Source organism: Acanthopagrus latus, chromosome 6 (genome assembly GCF_904848185.1).
Source record: "Acanthopagrus latus isolate v.2019 chromosome 6, fAcaLat1.1, whole genome shotgun sequence".
Classification (NCBI taxonomy): Eukaryota; Metazoa; Chordata; class Actinopteri; order Spariformes; family Sparidae; genus Acanthopagrus; species Acanthopagrus latus.
Genome location: NC_051044.1, coordinates 25,165,346 through 25,186,978, shown reverse-complemented (window position 1 = coordinate 25,186,978; position 21,633 = coordinate 25,165,346). Strand labels below are relative to the sequence as shown.

Genomic DNA, 21,633 nt, shown 5'->3' with positions numbered 1-21,633 from the left:
AGACATAAATTGAGGACAGGGTTGACGCAACAGCTCAGCAGGAGCCAGGATTCTAACTCCTTTATTACAAGTAATGTGATAAACACACGCTAACACTTACTGAACAGCCACAGGGGGAGTGTGTTGCTGGGAGAAACGTTTGATTTGCCACTGGGCTTTAGGTTTATGGAGGATGAGACGGCATTTATCATAAAACCTGCACATGATGTTAATGTGATTGTTTTCTGAAGTAATTTACAGTGTCCTGGAATCTAGCATCTATGATTGTGGTTTAGTAACATTGTCCTTGCCCACGGTCAGAAAAAGAGAAAACAATTCTCACAGAGGTGGCCATTCTTAACGAGACAAATGAGAATGGCCTGGTTCTGTGAGACAGTGATTTGCAGTGGCTTTTCTCCAGAGTCAGACAGAAAGATTGAGACAGAGTTCCCAAACATCCCCCCGGCCCTGACCTGGCCTTGGCCCAGAGAGATGGCACAAATTTTCTTGGAGAACTGCATAACGTCAGCAAACTTGTAGAGGTCAGCAGCAGGGTCAGCGCCAGGGGACATGATGTAGATGAGGGGGGTGCGGGGGGAGGACTCCTTGAAAACCACGGACAGGTCTGACGTCTGACAAGGGAGATATGGAAAAAGAAGGCGTGACAATTCAAGACCACTGCCGTCACACACTGTACAGTAGAGCAAACAACCAGGAATTGTTTTCAGCTTAGGGTGGTTAATTTTGTATTCATTAAACAATGTTTGTATTGCTGCAGTGACCCAGCCAAAACAAACCGAATCATTATTGCCATGGTAATGTTACCATACTCCTAACTACAGTGTCGCAACCTACATATAAGCTTTAACATCAGCATTAATACAAGAGGACGCTACCTGAGGTTCTATGAAGCGCTGACCCAGCTGAGCTGACACAAACTCCTGCAGGCCTTGAATGAGACAATCAGTCTTCAAGCAGCGCAGAACCAGCAGCTTCTGGAATGAGTCCAGCTTTGTGTCCCAGTCTCCTGGGAGGAGCTCCCTATAGGCAAACATACATATACACACCTTGTTATTGATGGCTTACACACAGTACAAATGAAGAAAGTTATTTTCACACATTGGTCATAGATGCGTGCCTGTGAGGCTGGTTGCTGTCAAAGATTCTTTTGAAATCCTGCAGATGTTCGGTGAAGCTCTCTGCCAAGTTGCTGAAGTTGTCCAGAGCGCTGAGGCCCTGGATCTCCTGCCAGGCACGCTCAGGCAGCCAGCTCACTGCTGGGTTTGACAGCTCTTGGATGATCATCCCTCCAGATAGCAGGAAGCGCCACTCAGCCTGCCACAAAGACACAACATAAATTTCATCATACCCCGAAGAACTTAACTTTGTGCAGAAAACTAAAGAGAGGAGGGATGGACTTCAAAGTCCTGTGTTGCTCACCATATCAATTTTGTTCTCATTCATCATGATGCGAGCACACAGGAAGAAGGCAAACATGAGTTTGTGCTTCTCAAACAAGCTGAGGCACACGTTGCTATATAGGCTGAAGGTGAAAAACTCATTAATGTTGGCGATTCTCCTCTCCACTGTGTCTGTGAGGCAGAAAAAGTGAATGGAAGCAGAAGAGTATTTTCAGCATCTGGTTATTATGTCATAAAACAGTCTAAATTGTTATTCCATCTGCACGGGCAATACTTTGTGTATAAGCTTTCATGTGGAATGTTTTCCTACCTGCTTTCTCAGAGTTGGTGATGCCAGCAATGAAGATACCAAGGAACCATTCCAGGGAGTACTGGTACATGGGGTCAACATTTGACAGTTCGGCTACACAAAAGAAGAGGATCTGTGTGTGCACAGCCACAGGAACATACACGATACGTGTGGCGTTGATGTTCTTCTCTGTCTGCTCTGTTTCCATCACTTTGCTCTGATAGTAAATACACAACCTTACGTTAGTAGAAAATCCAACAATAGTCTCATGACACAATGTATAATTATGAACATCATGTTAGGCCATTTATGATATTAACAATAATAGCACTCCCACCTTGATCTCTGCAGCCTTGGTCTTAGAAGCCTTCAACACTTGAATGATCTCCTCGTGGTCCACAGGGTTCCCCTCTGTGGAGCTGAGTCGGAACAAGATCTCATCCTCAATTACTTTCAGCTCTTGTCTCATCTTGGCGTTGCTGATGATCAGCTGGTTCTTAGCCTCCTCCAGATCTGGACGTTCTTTAGCCACCAACTGGCCCAGCAACTGGTCCTCTAGGCCACTAGGAATGCACAAAATGCACATTTAAGCAAACATAACCAGAAAAAAATGTAATCAGAGCAAGTTCTTCACCTTGATTGATTCTATCTGGTACACAGTAACAACCAGTTTTACCTGTTTAAAATGTGTTACCTTGGTGACAGGGTGAAGTTTATTAGTGTGACTTTGGTGGAGACCTCTGGTGAGTAGTGTGGGTTCGGCAGTTTGGTAGTGATGTACAACTTAAAGCCTTCATGGTAAGGGATGTATTGCTTCAGCCCAGTGCTGCCTTGTTGCCTGAATGTCTAAGGGCAAAAAGGTGTAAATTAATTGCTGATGTTTGTGATGCTTGATGTCTTTTTGTAATAAATGTGTGTGTGTGTGTGCTTGTTATCACCTGTTGCAACAAGATGGGTTCTAGAGCAGGATCTAAATCCTCTCCTGCATTTTCCAAGAGGCAGGGTTTACCAAAGATAATGGCGTTCTCAAGGCTGCGGTGGAAGTTTTGATCATTTAGCTTCATAGCCTCCAGTCCATTGTCCCGCTCCTGGGTGACAACAGGAAGCAGATATGAGTGAGTAATGAATCAAATATAGCTACAGACACTTAGACGCTTTACAGAGGAGTTGATAGTGCCATGGGATAAGACATGTCCACTGTTTGTCACAAAGCCAAAGCAAGGTATGGGTATGTGTTGAACTTAGTTCAGCAATATGAATAAAATATGAATGTCTGCTATGTCAACTTTTGAAACTGGTAACTAAAGTATAAGTAAGAGCTATACATCTGATGTGAAGAGGTTAATTAAAATCTTGACATGGCCTCTTTTCATATATTTTTGTCTCACCGGCACCCTCTGCAGTTATGGTCGGATCAGCACACAGAAAAGTGTCCTCACCATGTTTTTGATCCATGTGTTGGCTTGTCCCTCAGGATCAATAAAGAGAGCCCAGCGCAAAGAGTACTGAGCAATCACACCATTCTCCACTGACAGGTTATCTTTCGGCAAACCTGATACCTGTGGACACAGGAATGACAAAGAATGATGCCAATAATGGTACTAAAGTTAACCCGAAAAAGTATAGAAAAACTAAGTCAAGCTTTAGTTCTGACTATCAACAGTTCAAACAATTTGTTTTAAGAAGCTGATCACAGGTTACTTCTGACCTGCCAGGAGTGGATCTTGACTGGATCTCCGAGGGTGTTGATAAGGTTGGGTTTGTCAGTGTGTGGAACATTTAGCTCTTTGAAACAATGAAGCCACTCCTCTGCCATGGCTGTCCTGTACTCTCCCTAAGAAAAAAAAATAACAATAGGCCTTCATGCAAATCATACAATCATGCTGCAGACCAGATCAGCACATATAGGTTTAAGGGTGAAAAAACACAAACATACAGTGACACACCTACTAAAGATTTGGGTTTTGCCAACAATTATGTATCGTTAATTAACCATCATGTTCAAATTCAATGATTGTAAACAGTCTGATTTTAAGTAGAGTCATCTGGAATAACCAAAACAGAGGCTGAAAACTTTCCACCAGGAGAGCATAACAATATTGAATCTTTAAAATACGTCCTATTTTCATGGGAAAATATGTGTATATGCAATAAATTATGGGAACTGCAAATTCATATTGTGTATTCACACTCATGCACTTACTGAGCTATGACAGACTTACAGTGAAAGGTCCCAGGTATGCTACATATGCTGCAGACAGAAGCACATCGCCCGCCACATTATTGATCATGTAATCCAGATGTTGCACTGTTTCCTTCCAACGCACCTTCTCATCTGCCAGTTCGCCTATAAGCTGGGGAACACCAATCCATCATCAAGACATTACTATCAAGATTTAAATAAATTAGTATTCACATAGACATTACACTGCATAAGACACTGCTTATATAGTATATATTTATATGACATTATATATGTATTACATGAGCGAGTATGTCATATGTTATAAAGTTTTTTAAGATGTATTGTTCATATTATATGAGTATTACATTATTCTATTTGCACTTAATTCCTGATTATATTCATTAGCCATGCATACACATCTGCATTTGTGTCAGTTATAATGTACTTTTGCATTACTGGTTTGGCATAAACACTACATTTACATTGCATTACATTACATTTTTTTGTTGTAGCTTTATGCAGAAATTGTTTAATTTATTTAGTAAATTATTATTCCTCTTCCCCTCATCAATCTAAACTCAATACACCACAATAACAAAGACATTAAAGAAAAGTTCAAGATGTATCACACTGACATAAGTATTCAGACCCTTTGTTATGACTTAAAATTTAGCTCACACGCACCCATGTCGCTTCATCATATTTGAGATGTTTCTCTACCTTGTCTGAAGGCACACACCTGTCTATATAAGGTCTCACAGCTGACAGTGCACATCAGAGATAAAATCAAGCCATGAAGTCGAGGGAACTTCCTTGTAGTGTTTACAGGACTGTGTGGAGGCACAGATCTGGGGAAGGCTAGAATAAGATTTCTGCTGTGCACAGTGGTCTCCACCATATTTATCAGCACTATTCCCAGAGCTGTCCATCCGGCCAAACTGAGCAACTAGGGGAGAAATTAAAAAGTCAACAACATCCACTAGTCTGATGAAACCAAGATCGAACTGTTTGGCCTCTATTCTAAGCATCATGTCTGTAGGAAACAGGCACTGCTCATCACCTGCCCAATACCATGCCAACTGTGAAGCATAGTCGTGGCAGCATCGTGGGTTTATCAGCGACAGGGACTTGGGGACTGGTCAAAGTCCAGAGATATCCTTAATGAAAACCTGGTCCAGAGCACTCACAACGACCCTGAGCACACAGCCAAGACAACACAGCTGTGGCTGAGGGACTGTGGCTTAACTCTGTGAATGTCCTTGAGTGGCCCAGCCAGAGCCCTGACTTGAGACACCTGAAAATGGCTGTCCACTGGCAGTAACCATCCAACCTGAGTTTGATAGTATCTTCAGAGAAGAATGGCAGAAAATCCCAAAGTGCAGGTGTGCGAAGGCTTGTTGCGTAATATCCAAGAAGACTTGATGCTGTAATGGCTACCAAATGTGCTTTAACTAAGTAGTAAGTAAAGGGTCTGAATACTTAGTCAATGTAATATTTCAGTTTTTCCTTTTTAATCCATTTGCTGTTTCCGCTTTGACATTATAGTGTATTGACTTTAGATTGATGATGGGAAAAAAATAATTTAACGATTTTAGGATAAGGCTGCGACATAACAAAATCTGAAAAAAAGGAGGGGTCTGAATACTGTCTGAACACATTGTATACAAACTGATTTCGCGTAACACACTCCAAACTCTCTTTTCTGTTTACTTTCCCCTGGAGATCAATGCAGTATTGTTTTGTTTTATCTTATGCCTCCTTCTGACCTTCTCTGTTTGGATGAGGCGGGCCTCACACAGTTGATACTTTTTATCCAGCTCTTCTTTCTTAGCCACACACTCATGGAACTTGGCCTGCAACGTGGCTCTGCCACTCTCCATTGCTGCCAGCTGCTCTTTGGCATCATCCAGGATGCGTTCAGTCACCTCTAAGTCCTTCTGGGCCTCCTGGAGGGCTTGCTGTACAAATGTTTACATTTTTAATGTTTGGTTTAAAAAAAACAAAAAAAAACATCTAGGTGCATTCCTGTCTTACATGGATAATCAGGACAATTCAAATTTGGACTTTTTACCCTTTTAGGCTCCACAGCCTTGGCCACAAAGTGATATACATGCATGGCTCGCACCCACTGGCAAATGGAAGCACAGGCTTTCGAAACCTTGGCAATGGCGGCTGGCTGGAATTCCTCATTATCTATGTAGGGCTGGACTGAACTGATCACATTATCTGGGATGTTGTCCTGCAGAAATGGTTAGTGAGAACTTGAACTCAAATCTCAATGACAACATACATTTCACATTATACATATAATGATACAGCAGTTAATCTATTAGATATGTGCTCTACCTTATCATACTTGAAGAGGCTCTCCAGAAATTTGCCAGGATCTTGTAGCAGATTCATACCACGTTCCCAGTAGTCATCGACCTCAGTGTCAGGCTTCTCTCCTGGTATCTTTTTGGGCTTGATGCCTTTCATAATGCAAACTGCCTCAATAACAAGCTGCACCCCATGCGGTGGTTGCTGCATGCCTCTCACCTATGGAAAAAAACGACTGAAGAAAATGAACAATGTAGGAGGACCATTTGAAGGAGATTTTACCCAATCATTATCAGAATCCCTGACCTCAGTGACATTATTCTTGTGGAGTGACTTGAGGCTGGCGAGGGCAGCATCCAATGCTGGCAGAGCCTCACCCAAGTCTCTCTGGGTGTCTGCTGCGATGGCTCCTACAAAACGGGCTCTCCCTGAAGCTTTGGCTTCCTCTGCCTGCACAGACTTCCGCGTCTCCTCTGCAACCACTGTCTGTTTCTAGCAACACAAGTGTAAACCAAGGTCCATAGGTTACAAGCTGGTATATATATGGGACAATCATTTTTGTTTCCCTATTTTTGTATTGATTTATATCAGCATATCAAATATCAACATCTGTAAACTAAAATAAGAATGCTAAATACAAGGCATATCAGTGTAAAGCAAAGTCAGAGTCATACTTTACAATGTATCATTCTACTTACTTTGATTGTCTCCATAGTGAATTCAGAGTCCTTAGCAGCCTCCTCCAAAAGAGCCCTCATCGCCTCAAGCTCCTCCTGCATCTTCCTTACATCATCTGCTGCGCTGAAAATCTAGAGGATCACAGAAGAGCAGATGGTTATATAAGTGTGCAAATGAATTATATGCACAATTTAATTTCTTTGATTCTTTTTTCCAGTCCAGAGATTTGCCTTGTCCAGGCCAGTCTTCACGCGGTGGCGAGCGCTACAAAGTTCTTGCTTCTTGCGTCTAGTGAGATCTGAGAAGACTTTGAGCAGTTCCAGGTAGCTCTGGGGTGTGACATAGTTGTGTCGAGAAAGCTCAGCCAGGCACTGTTCACACTTCTTGGCGACCGTCTGATGGATCCTCACACACATCAGCGTCTAGAAAAGGAAATGCGATTAAGGAGAAATTTTGCTTAACAATCTTAATGAGTTTTAGATTTTTGATTATTGTATTTTTAATTTTTAAACATTAATACTGTTAATGCTCATTGACGCACAAAAACAGACATCATCCTCACCAGTCCCTTCATGGCTGTGGGGCCGGCTTCAACCTCAGGCAGCTCATTAAGAAATGATGTGGCCACAGCCTGTAGAGCCTCCTCTGGCCAAGCGTTGAACCAGTCTATGGTGCAACATGTCACCAGCGAGGGAAACTGCCTTAGTCGCGCACGGAATATCTCACCGATGGGACTGTGAAGGAATAAATTAAGAGGGTTGGTGTGAGTAGTTGAAAGGGAGAAAATAGGCTAAAAATAAAAGGTGAAAGAAGTAGCTTCATCCACGTCTTTTAATTTGTCTTTTTACAATGTCATCATGTACAGTTGCTGACCTCATGCAGAGTACAGTGTGGATGTTGCTGCGGACCCGCCTGATGTAGGCAGCCATAAGGTTGGCTTTAGTTGGCTGCTGGCCCAGGTCTTGCACCACAGGCTTCATGGTTGCCATGATACGCTCCTGCTCGTCCGTTGCATACAGGTTGGGGACATCCCCAGAGTTCAAAATGTTGTTGATATCCTCCAGGAATGACTCACTCTTAATCTGGAGGATTAAATGAAGGTACTAATGTGTAAAATGCTTCCTTATTATTTTAAACGTAAATACTTAAGATCACTTCGCTTCCTTGTTTATACTCTTATTCAAATTGTCTTAAAATAAGTACCAGCAGTAAAACATTATTCCAGTGATGATCACACACAGAGTATACTGTACTAGGTTATAAGACAACACTATTGATACCTGTGTGTCTACAAAGAGGAAGGTGATCTGCTTGTCCTGAAGGCCAGCCTTTAGCATAATGGTTTTGATATCTTCTCTCCACTCTGTCTGACCATAGTTCTTAGCCAGGTCAATCTGGAAGCACTCGTGGTCTGACCTAGACATGAACAAAGGCATGATGAGGACCAAGTCACAAGATACTAAAGGGGCCTGACTGATGTTCCTGCATGTTCCAGCACAACAATCATGTATGTGTATGTATATATATATATATATATATATATATATATATATATATATATATATATATATATATATATATATATATATATATATATATATATATTTATCCTTTATACAGTCCCTGTTTGTAGTTTGTAGAACTAACGTGTCTCAGTATGATTTTTTTTTAGGTGCTGAAATGAATGGAAAAAACCTGCTGCCTTTAAAGTAGGACATTTTTTAAAAATTGTGTATACTTTGGAAAAAGGTCAGCAGTAACACAATATTTTTTTGAAAACATGCAGATCCCAACAGGTAGATGCTTTAAAAAATATTTGGAGATAAAAAAAAACAACTTATTTATGGGAATCTCACATATGTGAGGCCAGCTTAGTGAGCGACTGGCGCCCGCTCCCACCCACTCCCAGGAGCAGGGCATTGCCTAGGGGCTGGCGCAGGATGCGACTGATACGGCAAACATGCTCAATGGCATCCATGAAGAGCACCAGCTTCATCTTGGTGGTACTTCTCTCATTGTAGTCTTCCATGTATTCCTCCATAATTTTCTCCAACTAGATGATATAATTCAGGGGTAAAAAATGGTTTCAATTCTCAGTTACCTTCTTATGTTGTAAAGTAGAAAAAACAAATTCATCTGTTTAGCATCAAAACACTTACTGTACCACTCACCTTTTCAATGTCTTGTATAAATGTGTAGACTTTGTGTTGTGCCTCAGGAATCATGAAATCTCCATACAAAACAGGTTGGCAGGGTACAACCTCTTCAAAGCTGCAGTCAAAGTCTTTAATGCAGTCCTTCAGGAGACTGTTAAACCAGTTCCTGTCCTCCGCACACACCAGGCGGTCCTGGAAAACCCGGCAGCTTTCATGGTACCACAGCTGCAGCAGCTGCAATTTGTCCTAAATTTACAGAGGTAACAGGACTTTCATACTGGGGATTTTGAGGCGTGTCTTTTAAGCCCTCTAACATTTCTTGGTAGTTTGAATTCAAGACATGATTATTCTGGATGTCCCGTAATATTTCTGCAGTTATGTCATAGCAGCACTGATTGCAAAATTATGTGATTATGTCAAATTAATTTGATTTTACCTCTATCACTCCAGCCTCTGCCGTGAGCATGCCCTGAAAGACTTTTGACAAGTCTCTGAGGTTGAAGGTGTAATGGCACTTGGCTGGAGTTGGGAGAAGCTGGGAGGTGATGGTAGCGTAGACTCGGACAGAAGCGTCTACAAGAGACTCATTCAGTGGCTGGATAGCTGGCACAGGTCCTAATGAAAAAGAGTAGGATAAAGGAGAGAAGTGATAACATTAAAACATGAAATTAATATGAAACTCTAATCAATAAGCCAATGTTTAATCAGAAGACACTTCCACAACCTTTGGTCAACAGCTTTTGTTTTTCAATGTGCTCTATGAATTATTCAGATGTGTTTTTTATCTTTTTATATCATACAAGCCATACTAAGTCATACTAATGCTATTTATTTTTCACACGTTGCACTCTTTTTCTACTGTTTCCCTGTGGCCCTGACTTACTTCCTGGTTCCCTTTACTAAGACAAGTTTTTTATTTTCAGAAGCTCATGTAAGTATTCTGTACTCTTTAACACCTGTCCGAGACTCACCCATCCAGCTGCCCAGAATGGTGGAGAAAATCGTTTTCTTGTTGGCATCCTCCATTTCAGTGAAGGACAGTAAGTTAAAGTGGCGCGTGAAGCGCTGGGTGATGGGGTTCCGTCCTCCACCTGGAGGTCCCATGGCACAGGCAAAATTGATGTCCACAATGTGCTTGAATGCCCCTGTGGAGAAAGGACAGGAAAACAAAAGAGAAACTCAATCTAATTAAATGTTTTGCAATTTATGAAAATAAAAAGTCCCAAATTGAGGTATTCAAACAGGCACATTAACATCAACGGTAATATTGTAGGCATCAAGAAACACTCTCTATATAATAATAATATAATAATCTAGCCCTATGCCTGCAGTACTCTCACCTATCTGTTTCCTGTCATACCAGCCTCCATGGTCCAGCCACTGCCTCAGCAGTTCAATAGGAGGCTGAGCACCATAGGTCTCCAACATGGGCATGTTCAGGTCATCAATGAAGAAGATGAAATGCTTCCTTACCGGGGGTCCAAACACAACTTTCCGCCTGACACAAAGGCACATGCAGCATGACTCAGAGTCAAACATAAATAATGTGAAGCTACATTATAAAGCATGCATACCTTTTTTCTAGTTTACTGTCAATGTAATCTTGAGTCTGGTTGGCTGATGTGTGGGCAGAGAACATGAGGAAGTGTGTGATGTATTCTGTGGGCATGTTCTTAAGCAGCTTGTTTGACATGGTCAGCGTTTTCCCTGTGCCAGCTGGACCAATACACAGCACCTGGATCACACACACAATTATAAATCATTCATTTTCAAGCCTAAAGAGTAAGTGCTTCAGTATAAAATGTTTTACGGACAAGTGATACTATTTGGACATCTTTTTAACTTTTATTCAAACCAAAGTATTTGTGGACATTTGTGAATTCAACTGCAATCAAAGCACTCACAGGTTTTTTGTTGGTCAAAAGCATATCCATGAGGAATGACATTCTCACTGTGTCAGCAGTGGGAACAATGATGTCAGCATAATTTGTCTCGGGGGTGATCACAACACTCTTTGCAGATTTCATCCAGCTGACCCACTGGACCTAGAGAGCATACAAAATGATGATTGAGAGAAAAGCAGAAATGCATCTGATGGTCTTGGCTGCATGAAATATCTGTATGATATAATTACTTTTCTTTCCTCATCTTCATCATCATCCTCAAAGTTACAAATCCCTGCATCATCAAGCCTATAGTCATACACCAGGGCCTCCTCTGGAAAACATAAGTGAATCTGAAGGACAAATGCATTTAATTAACTGTCAAGAAATAATCCAGCTGTCAATACAAATCACATTGGACATATTTTGGTGTTTGGATGCGAGAAGGAGAGATGATGATATTACCTTTTCTTCTGCCATCTTGTTCTTGAGCCAGGCACTGAAGCGCTTACAGCTGGCTGCATCTCCTGTGGCTCCTACACTCCACACCAGGGAGAAAATAAACCAGGGCTCGATCAGCTCCTTTATCCGGTCCAGTTTCTTCTGTGGCGGTGGCCTCTCATCCTATAAAATGGTAAAGTATTGTTGAGGGATAAATAGTCTTGCATTTTTAGAGCGCTTCTCCAGTCTACTAACTGCTCAAACCACCTTACAATAAATACTTTTCACATTCACACACACATTCATACTGCTCATCAGGAGCTGCGGCTCAGTATCTTGCTCAAAGACACTTCGAGCCAGGATTCAAACCAGCAATCTTACAATTACTATCACAATTAACATTTTTTATTTTGTTTTTCTGAATAAAGTCAACATATTTAACAATGCAGATTTAACAGCTAAAACCAGCATAGTTGCACAAAAATCCAGGCATTAATTTTTGAGATTCTTTCAAACACAGAGAAGCTGCACACACCTCTTTAGTGTCAAAAGGACTGAAGAAGCAGTCCATAAGTTTTAGCAGACTGCAGGTGAGGTTGCTGTCCAGGGATGTGATGACCTCCTTTACTGATGTGCGCACAAATGTGATAGAATCCTGTGTAAAAGCACAACAAAATAAAAACAAAGGCAGTACATTCTTTACAATATCATAATCTAATCCTGCTGGTCTTTCTCCGTTGTGTCTCACCTGCAGGAACCTGGCAAACAGGGAGTCAAGCTGCTCCGTGTATGGTTTCAGGGCTTCAGGGACCCGCTTTAGCCAGCATTCTGTAAAAGGGACGAGGCCCAGAATACTGGGCTCCAGGTAGACTATCCCGCAGCGTGACACTGTGGCAGGAGAGGCCATCGCCAAGTCTTGCACCTCAAACATCATGGTCATCGCCTGCAGGAAGAAGACACAAAACCTCTGAATGCACATAGGACAGAGGACGACAAAGAGACAAGAATTAAAACCATGAAAACTCAAGCTTACATCAGTGAGCTTAATGATTTCCCCAGAGCTGAGGCACAGTTTCTTGTTGTCATCAAGCAAAGTGTTCATGTTCTCAGTCCATACAGCATCAACGGGCCCATCAAACATGTACCAATTTTTCTCTTTTTCCATGGATGCTGCACCTCCGCGAATAAGAGATGGGAGGATACCATCTGTCCTGTTGGGTCAGAGAAAAACTTTGAGTGTATAGTATGAGTCTGACTCGCTCTCTAGTGTGTGTAGAACAAATCATCGCTTACCACTTGTGTGTGAGCAGGTCATACTCCCCGTAGAGCTGTCCCATGGTGACAGACTTGGGGTTGAGGACATATATCTGCACTGCCTCATACACACCACCACTCATGGAGGGCTGCCCCTGTAGAGCTGTTATTGCTGCACCTAGTACCTCGTAACACTAACACACACACACACACACACACACACACACACACACACACACACACACACAAACAGTAATACGTACAAACAGGACTCTACACTGCTCTGGATAACTGTGATTAAATCCGTAAACAATATAGTGACAAGTCAAAGACTCACCTTGGTTTTACCTGATCCAGAAGGTCCCACCAACACCAGGCTGTGTCTCACCACAGTGTTCTCATACAGCTGAATACACTTTTTAATAAACCCTGCAATCACAACAATTCTGTCATCTATTCATCCTGAAATAAAGGAAATTGCATGTCTTGAAACATATGTTCTGTACATCCAGACACACTAACCGTCCACATCTTTCAGGTTCTTCTTAACGCAGACATTCCGCATGGACTCTTCCAGTGTGCCATATTTGACTGGCTCCTGTTTTGTCTTCAGGAAAAGATCGGACACGATGCCGTTGAAAAGCTTCAGGTCATTTTGTAAAAACTTTGGTGCACTGACATCTCGAATGGCCCGCAGACAGATTGACTCCTAGGAGACAGAGAGAGCCAATGACAAAGATAAGAATTGGTTGGTTTAGAGTTTTACAAATTCAATAAAAAAATTGTGTCATTTTTCTTTTACTTGATTTCCATCAAAAACAAAATAAACATTTCTCACCTCATTCATGTCAGGATTTTCTTTCTTCAGGTTCCCGGCAGCTAAGATCACAGTCTTCACAGCTCTCATACCAAAATCATAATGATCCTTCATGCACCAAGATAAAAAGTCAACACATCTTTGTTATTCTTATATACACATATGCACACATTTACACATCTCTTCCATCTCCCCATGTTCACTACTTAACTGTATGTTATGCCAGTATTCTACACTCTTATTCTGTAATATAATATGTGAAGATCAAACTAATTCTAATTTTGACCTCCCCTGAAGTCACACAGTACCTGAGAACTCAGCTGTTCAGAGGAGAGCTTGAAAGTGGTGGTGATCTTCTTTGAGAGGACTTTGGCATCACTGAAGCCAAACGAATACAGGGAGATCTCAGCTATCATGGCGTAGTCAGGTACCATCATGGCCACAGGACGAAACAGAGCCTGCAGATGATTTAATCTAATCTGTTGAAACCCATCTGCTCATCCTCAGCTTTACACAGTTATTTAAAACTCAATAATGATGTAAAACCTTGAGGCTGTCGGGCAGATCAGTGCGTCCAGCGTAATCAGGAGTCATAGTGATGAATACAGCACAAGAGGGGACAAGACGGATCTCTGTCCCCTCAAACACAAACCGCTCTGCCTAAAAGCACAACATACACACAGTTATATTAGAGATTCACAGACTGCTTGTTCATCGGTGCAGTACAGTGCTCTTATAAATTCTTTACTTACTATTCTTTAAAGTCCGTGTAAAGCAGAAATAAATTTGTTTTATGAGTTTGTCACACCACAAAAACATATGTCTTGACCACTGAGCCAAATTTGAAAGATTAAAAAATTGCCAAGTATGTAAAATTAGGTCTAAAATTCATGGGGACAAAAAAGCACTTTTCTCTGCTGTGAAACACTGGGAGCGTGTCAGTTAGAGGTGCTGGAACCACGCCCACACGCAGGAGGGGAGCTGCCTCCATGTACTGTACAAGGACCTAACCTAAGCTAGCAGCGTCATTGGACGGACCCAGCCCGACCTGTTTGAGCCATCAGAGCCAGAAACTGACCACAGAAATCTGTGTTTGTGGTTCATGGATATTTCTTTACACAGAAATCATGAAACACAGTTTGTGAGTCTAGCTCCAACATTAAATTCTACATGGTTGAATGGCTTTTTACATGTTTTAAGGAAATATATTTATGACCTATTTAATGTGTTTGGAAGAAAATGGCTGATTTGCTTTACACAGACTTTAATGTCCCACAGACAGGGATATCTGTTTGTCACAGCAGCGACAGAACATTACAAAAACAGAAACAGAACAGGAACAATAGCAAAAATAAGCAAAAAAATTAAAAAGGGAAGAAATAGACATATATACATATTTACATGATGTAGTGCAAAATTAACAGCAGTTTTTTTTTTTTTTTTTAACGTTTTAAAGTTCATCCTGCTTTTTCTGGGTTTCAGTAGGTCCTGAAGTTTTGGTTCCTTTTGGACCAAGCGTAAGCTAATTCAAAAGACGTATATTGCACAGACATTTTGTGATGTAGCTTTCTGAGTCATTTGGAGTGTCATGTATATGATAAGTCATCAACCAAGGAGGATGTGTTTTGTTTTCTTTTCATTTGTTTCCTATTTTAAAGTTGGATACATTATGCTTAATAATGGGTTTATTTGATTGTGCTATTCCTGCATTGATCATCTATGTTGTATTTTAATGCGAATGCAGGGGACTTTTTAAATATTTTGGAGCACCTTCTGCCACTAGCCGAGATGAGGAGCCATCTACCTCTGCAGCCACACACGTCTCCACAAATGCTGTCTGATCCTGAGGATGAAGACCCATTTACCTCTAAGTTGCTAAGTCTCCGAAGAACTTCAGACTTAGGCGTATGAATCAGAACTCTTTAATAACGCACAGCATGGAGAAGAAGGCAAAAGCGTTCTCTCTCAAACTCTAAATTGTTATCCTTTAAGTACAGACTCAGAGAGGAGGTTACGTTCATTAACAACAGTCATTAACATTTTCTTTACATAATAATGACTCGTTGATGTTTGGGTGTATCCTGTCTTCATCCAGGACAGTGATTCTTTGATGTAACAGATGGGACAGCAAATGTCATCTTATCTAAAACTTCTGTGTCTTCCCACATGGGGGATGTGCCCCCACCTGTGGCTCTTATGACACCTCAAGCAAAATGTCATTCTCCAACTTCCTCCTCCTGTCCTTACAGCACATTTGATCACTAACAGGAAGACTGTGTAATTTCTCACTGGGTATGTGTGATGTTCTGCACTATAAACGCTGTGAATAATGTGTGTAATGCCCTTGTGCTCTCCATTAGAAATGCCTGGAGCAGAATAGTCTCCTGAGGATGAGCCTCTGTGCACTGACCTGCTAACTGACCTTCAGTTCTGACTGTGAGAATTCAGACACAACTGGTTTCCAGGGGACTAGGTCAGGTAACATCTGACTTTGTATTTCCCAGAAACGACAGTGACAGAAGAAGTTGCCACCATCAATACTTCAGGAAGTCATTGGTTAGTGGGGAAAATATATCTAGAAGTTGGTTGGTATTCATTTTGTGTTTCTTGTACAAAGTGTAGTAAAATTATTATACTCTCTTAAGTGTTATTGTACTTGTGTGATGAAGGTGAGGTTTGTCCAGGGCGTCATGAAAGCTAGGACTGCCACTGCTCACATTCCTAGTAACCTTCGCTGCACGTAATGATGTTGACCTCTTAGAGTGCTATCAATGGCATGAATGAGTTCCTCATGCCCAGAAGCTTGAAAATACATATTTGTACATCTTAAATTAAAGCTTATGTCCTGATGAAGAAACCCTGAATGTTTCACGATTCTTTCATAAAAAGCAAGATTATTGAGCTTAACAACTCCACTAAGTAGTAAGGATGTCATGATTTCGATTTACAATTGAAACAGACCGAAATGAAGTCACAATCTCAAACTTTGAATTAAAAAATGGGATCGTCGATGCTGCCACACCCCCCTGTCACGTCCGGTCCGCTTGCCAAGTGGAAAAAAACACATACGTGTTGAAGTGCTGCGAGTCAACCTCCTCTAAATTAGCTACTAGCTAAGCCAGTAGCTATTAAGCTACAGCCAGCCAAACGATAGCATGGTGTTACACCGTTCCTGTTCAGCTCCCGGACCGTGGTTGGGAAGCAGAGGGGAGATGATTTCCTCCAGGGCTGAAGTTTGCGATTACCTTCAGGGTGAACCACTTTCACATGTTAAGCTGGTTGGGAAATAAAACCAGGGAGCTTTGCTGTATCTGGAGGAGCCGTCGCCTTTATTCACAGTCAAACTGCAGACTATATTGTACACTTTATTGCAGTCGCTACTACTGCTACTCCTTTGGCCTCTCCTTCCTCTCCCATTCATTCACTGTCCGCACGTACACACGCTCCCTCACTCTCGCTCGCTCGCCCACTCACACCCTACAGACTTTATGCACACACACCTCACACACCGCCCTATTCCTGAAAGGGGCTACATCACTCTTACAACAATGGCAACTGGAGACCCATCGATAGAACTTGAGCCCCCTCCTCTTTCACTGAAGTTGCAGGTGTGGAAGTACTTTGGATATTCAGCGAGTTATGTTGACAAAGAAGCCACAGTTTGGAAGCTCTGCAGAAACTAGATGGCAGGTTATTTTGTTTAAGTTTCTAATTGACTGATAATATGACTAATAAATGTTTTTAATTTGACAATGTAGTGTGGTACATTGCGAACAAAGGTCAGATATTATATTGCATAAAAGTCTAGTCAAAAAATAGCATCGCAACCTGTGCTTCTTTTAAAACAAATGTAAAAATTGAGAATCTAATCAAACCGTGACCTTAGAATCGAAAATGTAATTGAATCGAGGATTTGGAGAATCGTGACACCTCTACTAAGTAGCTTGGCTCTCAGGATGCAGATGTCGTTTGGATGACTGTTTGGATTATCAACAAACTCTGTACAGCCATTCATGCTCTCCAGAGGATTCATCCTCCTGTATTTGGTGAAGCCCTGACTCTTCATCTAAAACCAACCAGTGAAATATCTCAAAATGTCTCAATAAAAACATTGTACAGACATTGATGGTTCCCAGAGGATGCATCCTAACGACTGCAGTGATCCTCTAACCTCATCTGTAGCCATACGGGTTGGTACTTAAGATATTTGATGTCTGTGATAACTTCATACAAAGCTAGAAGAAGCTGTACACAGAATCGGGTATTTGACATATGTGTGTGATATAGGCTACCTCTGATTACACAAACAAATCTCTTAAAAATCTGATAAACACTTGACATATTTTCATCACAGACTTGTTTTATGTGTTTAAGAACGTGGGCTCTGGGTTAGTGAGTTGATATATTTGATTTGATGGTCAGACTGTGAAAGTCTTTATTTTTTGTCATCTTCATTGTCTCCATCTGTACCATGCAGAGCAGAAGACTGTTAAACCCTGGTACAATTTAAATATAAACACTGTCTCTGCGTGCTTTTGTTCATTGCTTGAATTTGAATTCTGACTTTGATTTCAGATTTTTAGAACTTTGAGAACCCCCGTTGCTACGACAATAGGAATCACCTATGACACCATCGTGAACCTCAAGCTGCCTGTGCTCCTGTAGAAACCTCATTTGCGTTCGACAAGCTGAGCTATCAAGGTCTTTTTGTCATTTCTGAGAAGAAACGTTTAATTACTCGACATTCAGTGGATACCTTCTGGATATTTTATATTCAACGGATACCTTCTGGATTAATCGATATTTAACGGATATCTTTTTGGATTTATCGCAATCTATCAAAGTCTCTCTGCTCAACAATCGAAACTCCGTTCCGGTTACAAGTTGAGCTTTTAAACATTGATTTTGACGACTATTCTCATTCCAACTTTGAAATAGTCACTGTGTTGCAATGGACAGACGTCTCAGTGAAAATAACCTGGTAAGATTTTCTAATTTGACCTGAAGAAGCTTTTTTTCAGCAGTGTGCCTCTCTAGTTCAGCATGATGTTTAAGTCGAGGAATAATATGTTCTAAAAATTGTCTTAAATGTTTTCAGTGAATATGTTTGATTGTAATTAGTTGACAATGTCATGTTGCTCTGTATGAACTGCTGGCCGTAGACTACAGTATATTTTATTGTGTCAACAAGTGCACAGGTTTTCTTTTCTGTCTATCAAATGTCAACACAAGACTTTATGACTGACATGTGTTTCTGTCTTTCAGCCATTGCAAATGCAGTTTGTTGCTGTCGCTAACGGCCCAGACATGCCGGTAGTAGTACAGCTGAAGACCCATGAAGAGCCCTCTCACCCAGGACTCAGAGAGTCCCTGTACTCGGCCATCAATGAGATTAAGTTTCTGAAAGATCAGAACAAGTCTCTGATGACTGAGAATGGTGAACTCAAGCAAGAGCTGACCAGCAAGGACAAAGCTCTAGAAAGGGCCAAAACCGCCGCCAGTGTACTCAGTCACGCATCAGAGGAGTGGAGAACGAGATGTGAGGTCATGGAGAAGAGCCTCGCCGCCAACACGTTCCAGCTGCAGGTACGCTGCCTTAGATCATCAATTTACTTCACAATAATATCGTGTTGAATTATAACAGCTGCAATGAATATTAGAATAAAAATATTGTTTTTCTCTTCTCAGGAGCTCAACATCAAACTGCAAGAGCAGAAGCAGGTGTTGACTGGCAGGCAGGTGGAGGTGAGCCGTCTCCAAGAGGAGTTTCGGGAAAAAACTTTCCTCCTCAACATGGAAATACAAAAACATCAGGCTACCACCAAAGCCCACGTACAGACCCTGCAGCAGCTGTCTCGCAAAGAAACCCAGCTTAACAGGATTGAAGGACAGTGGAAGAGCCGGTGTGACACTCTGGAAGAGAACCATGTCTCCAACTCCACCCAGCTGCAGGTAAGCTAACACATATCATCAATTTACTTCACAACAATCTACTGTTGGATTCTAACAGCTTGTGTTGGACTGCCTCAGAATCAGCTTTTTTAATGTAAAATAAAATAAAAATACTGTTTTTCTCTTTTCAGGTGCTCAACGCCAAACTACAAGTGCAGGAGCAGGTGTTGACCAGCAGGCAAGTGGAGGTGAGCCGTCTCCAAGAGGAGCTTCAGGAAAAAACTGGCCTCCTCGACAGGGAAATTGAGAAATGTCGGGCGAGAACCAAAGCCCACGTAGAGACCCTGCACCAGCTGTCTCTCAAAGAAACTGAGCTCAACAGTATTGAAGGACAGTGGAAGAGCCGGTGTGACCGTCTGGTAGAGAACCATGTCTCCAAATCCACCCAGCTGCAGGTAAGCTAACACATATCATCAATTTACTTCACAACAATCTCCTGTTGGATTCTAACAGCTTGTGTTGGACTGCCTCAGAATCAGATTTTTTAATGTAAAATAAAATAAAAATACTGTTTTTCTCTTTTCAGGTGCTCAACGCCAAACTACAAGTGCAGGAGCAGGTGTTGACCAGCAGGCAGGTGGAGGTGAGCCGTCTCCAAGAGGAGCTTCAGGAAAAAACTGGCCTCCTCGACAGGGAAATAGAGAAACGTCGGGCGAGAACCAAAGCCCACGTAGAGACCCTGTACCAGCTGTCTCTCAAAGAAACTGAGCTCAACAGTATTGAAGGACAGTGGAAGAGCCGGTGTGACCGTCTGGTAGAGAACCATGTCTCTAAATCAACCCTGCTGCAGGTAAGCTGCCTCATATCATCAACTTATTTAACAATAATTTCCTGTTGGATTCTAACAGCTTGTGTTGGACTGCTTCAGAATCAGATTTTTTATGCAAAGTAAATAAAAAAAAACTGTTTTTCTCTTTTCAGGAGCTCAACATCAAACTACGAGAGCAGGAGCAGGTGTTGACCAACAGGCAGGTGGAGGTGAGCCGTCTCCAAGAGGAGCTTCAGGAAAAAACTGGCCTCCTCGACAGGGAAATAGAGAAACGTCGGGCGAGAACCAAAGCCCACGTAGAGACCCTGCACCAGCTGTCTCTCAAAGAAACTGAGCTCAACAGTATTGAAGGACAGTGGAAGAGCCGGTGTGACCGTCTGGAAGAGAACCATGTCTCCAAATCCACCCTGCTGCAGGTAAGCTGCCTCATATCATCAATTTACTTAATAATCTGGACTGCTTCAGAATCAGCTTTTTTATGTGAAGTAAAAAATATATAATTTTCCTTTCTCTTCCCACAGGAAGTCACTAAACGTTCGGCCCAGGAGGAGGAGAAAAAGAAAGAGGAGGAGAAGATCGAGAAGAAAAGGGAGGAAGAGAGCAGAAAAATGGACAATGATGTGGAAGAGATTAATGTGGAGGGTAAAAGTGGAGCGAGAGAAAGGAAACATACAAAGAATCATCACAAAAGGAGAGCGAGAAGAGGGAATCACTGAAATGTTCGGTAGCGAGGAGGAATGGTTGGACACCCCCCAAAAACTCCAACCTGCCTCCTACCTGACTCTCTCCTGGCTTAGTCTTCCTTACTCTCTACCCACAACCCTCCTACCCTAAACCTGCCACACCAGCCTCACCCCACCCATTACCGTCTCCCCCCTATTTATTTATTTATTTAGTTAGTTACATAGTTATCTGTCGATTTATTCATTTAGTTAGTTACTTACTTACTTAGTTATCTATTTACTTATTTATTCAGTTAGTTAGTTAGTTATCTATTTACTTATTTAGTTAGTTAGTTACTTAGTTATCTATGTATTTATTTAGTTAGTTAGTTAGTTAGTTACTTAGTTATCTATTTACTTATTTAGTTAGTTACTTAGTTATCTATTTACTTATTTAGTTAGTTACTTAGTTAGTTATCTATCAATTTAGTTAATTAGTTAGTTGGTTGGTTAGTTAGTTACTTAGTTATCTGTCAATTTATTTACGTATTCATTTATTTATTTAGTTAGTTAGATACTTCTCTATTTATTTATTTTAGGATTATAGCTAGTATTATTATTAAATTTATTCTTCTCATTATTATTATTATTATTATTATTATTATCATTATTATTATTATTATCATTATTATCATTATTATTATTATCAGTATTATTATTATTATTATCACTATTACTATCATTATTAAATATATTATTGGCATTATCATTATTACTATTATCATTAGTGGTAATGAATAGTAATATCATAGTTATATTTCTTATTAG

At 41.2% G+C, this 21,633-nt stretch overlaps 2 protein-coding genes across 5 annotated transcripts in view; one reads left to right on the top strand and one right to left on the bottom strand.

The window, feature by feature from the left end:
• dnah1 (dynein, axonemal, heavy chain 1) overlaps positions 1-21,633 on the bottom strand; it is a 40,993-nt gene that overhangs the window by 6,392 nt on the left and 12,968 nt on the right. For both annotated transcript variants that reach the window (XM_037101842.1, XM_037101844.1), the window contains exons 31-68: positions 13,969-14,082; positions 13,731-13,880; positions 13,444-13,530; positions 13,128-13,314; positions 12,943-13,034; positions 12,645-12,799; positions 12,385-12,562; positions 12,100-12,294; positions 11,887-12,006; positions 11,376-11,534; positions 11,162-11,263; positions 10,932-11,072; positions 10,602-10,762; positions 10,368-10,525; positions 9,999-10,172; positions 9,464-9,642; positions 9,043-9,273; positions 8,728-8,924; positions 8,152-8,287; positions 7,745-7,953; positions 7,434-7,605; positions 7,102-7,293; positions 6,892-7,002; positions 6,500-6,685; positions 6,221-6,412; positions 5,946-6,113; positions 5,641-5,832; positions 3,912-4,043; positions 3,398-3,523; positions 3,129-3,248; positions 2,628-2,777; positions 2,384-2,535; positions 2,027-2,252; positions 1,711-1,906; positions 1,420-1,571; positions 1,118-1,314; positions 876-1,020; positions 453-611 (exon numbers count right to left, since the gene is read on the bottom strand). In XM_037101842.1, the coding sequence (XP_036957737.1) occupies positions 453-611; positions 876-1,020; positions 1,118-1,314; positions 1,420-1,571; positions 1,711-1,906; positions 2,027-2,252; positions 2,384-2,535; positions 2,628-2,777; positions 3,129-3,248; positions 3,398-3,523; positions 3,912-4,043; positions 5,641-5,832; positions 5,946-6,113; positions 6,221-6,412; positions 6,500-6,685; positions 6,892-7,002; positions 7,102-7,293; positions 7,434-7,605; positions 7,745-7,953; positions 8,152-8,287; positions 8,728-8,924; positions 9,043-9,273; positions 9,464-9,642; positions 9,999-10,172; positions 10,368-10,525; positions 10,602-10,762; positions 10,932-11,072; positions 11,162-11,263; positions 11,376-11,534; positions 11,887-12,006; positions 12,100-12,294; positions 12,385-12,562; positions 12,645-12,799; positions 12,943-13,034; positions 13,128-13,314; positions 13,444-13,530; positions 13,731-13,880; positions 13,969-14,082 (6,093 nt within the window). The remainder of the gene's footprint in view (positions 1-452; positions 612-875; positions 1,021-1,117; positions 1,315-1,419; positions 1,572-1,710; positions 1,907-2,026; positions 2,253-2,383; positions 2,536-2,627; positions 2,778-3,128; positions 3,249-3,397; positions 3,524-3,911; positions 4,044-5,640; positions 5,833-5,945; positions 6,114-6,220; positions 6,413-6,499; positions 6,686-6,891; positions 7,003-7,101; positions 7,294-7,433; positions 7,606-7,744; positions 7,954-8,151; positions 8,288-8,727; positions 8,925-9,042; positions 9,274-9,463; positions 9,643-9,998; positions 10,173-10,367; positions 10,526-10,601; positions 10,763-10,931; positions 11,073-11,161; positions 11,264-11,375; positions 11,535-11,886; positions 12,007-12,099; positions 12,295-12,384; positions 12,563-12,644; positions 12,800-12,942; positions 13,035-13,127; positions 13,315-13,443; positions 13,531-13,730; positions 13,881-13,968; positions 14,083-21,633) is intronic.
• On the top strand, positions 18,049-21,122 carry LOC119021514 (trichohyalin-like). 3 transcript variants are annotated; one of them, XM_037101849.1, is made up of 7 exons: positions 18,072-18,403; positions 18,688-19,008; positions 19,111-19,374; positions 19,506-19,769; positions 19,901-20,164; positions 20,296-20,559; positions 20,665-21,119. In XM_037101849.1, the coding sequence occupies exons 1-7, from the start codon at positions 18,374-18,376 to the stop codon at positions 20,857-20,859; spliced, it is 1,602 nt and encodes a 533-aa protein (XP_036957744.1). In that variant the 5' UTR covers positions 18,072-18,373; the 3' UTR covers positions 20,860-21,119. The 3 variants fall into 3 exon arrangements, with proteins under 3 accessions (XP_036957746.1, XP_036957744.1, XP_036957745.1); XM_037101851.1 differs by lacking the exon at positions 19,111-19,374 and having other exon boundaries at positions 18,049-18,403; positions 20,665-21,122; XM_037101850.1 differs by lacking the exon at positions 19,506-19,769.

Coding starts and splice junctions, on each gene's coding strand:
- LOC119021514 (XM_037101849.1), top strand. CDS start 18,374: ATGGACAGACGTCTCAGTGAAAATAACCTG. Junction 20,165..20,295: donor CTAAATCAACCCTGCTGCAG/GTAAGCTGCCTC, acceptor TTCTCTTTTCAG/GAGCTCAACATCAAACTACG. Junction 20,560..20,664: donor CCAAATCCACCCTGCTGCAG/GTAAGCTGCCTC, acceptor CTCTTCCCACAG/GAAGTCACTAAACGTTCGGC.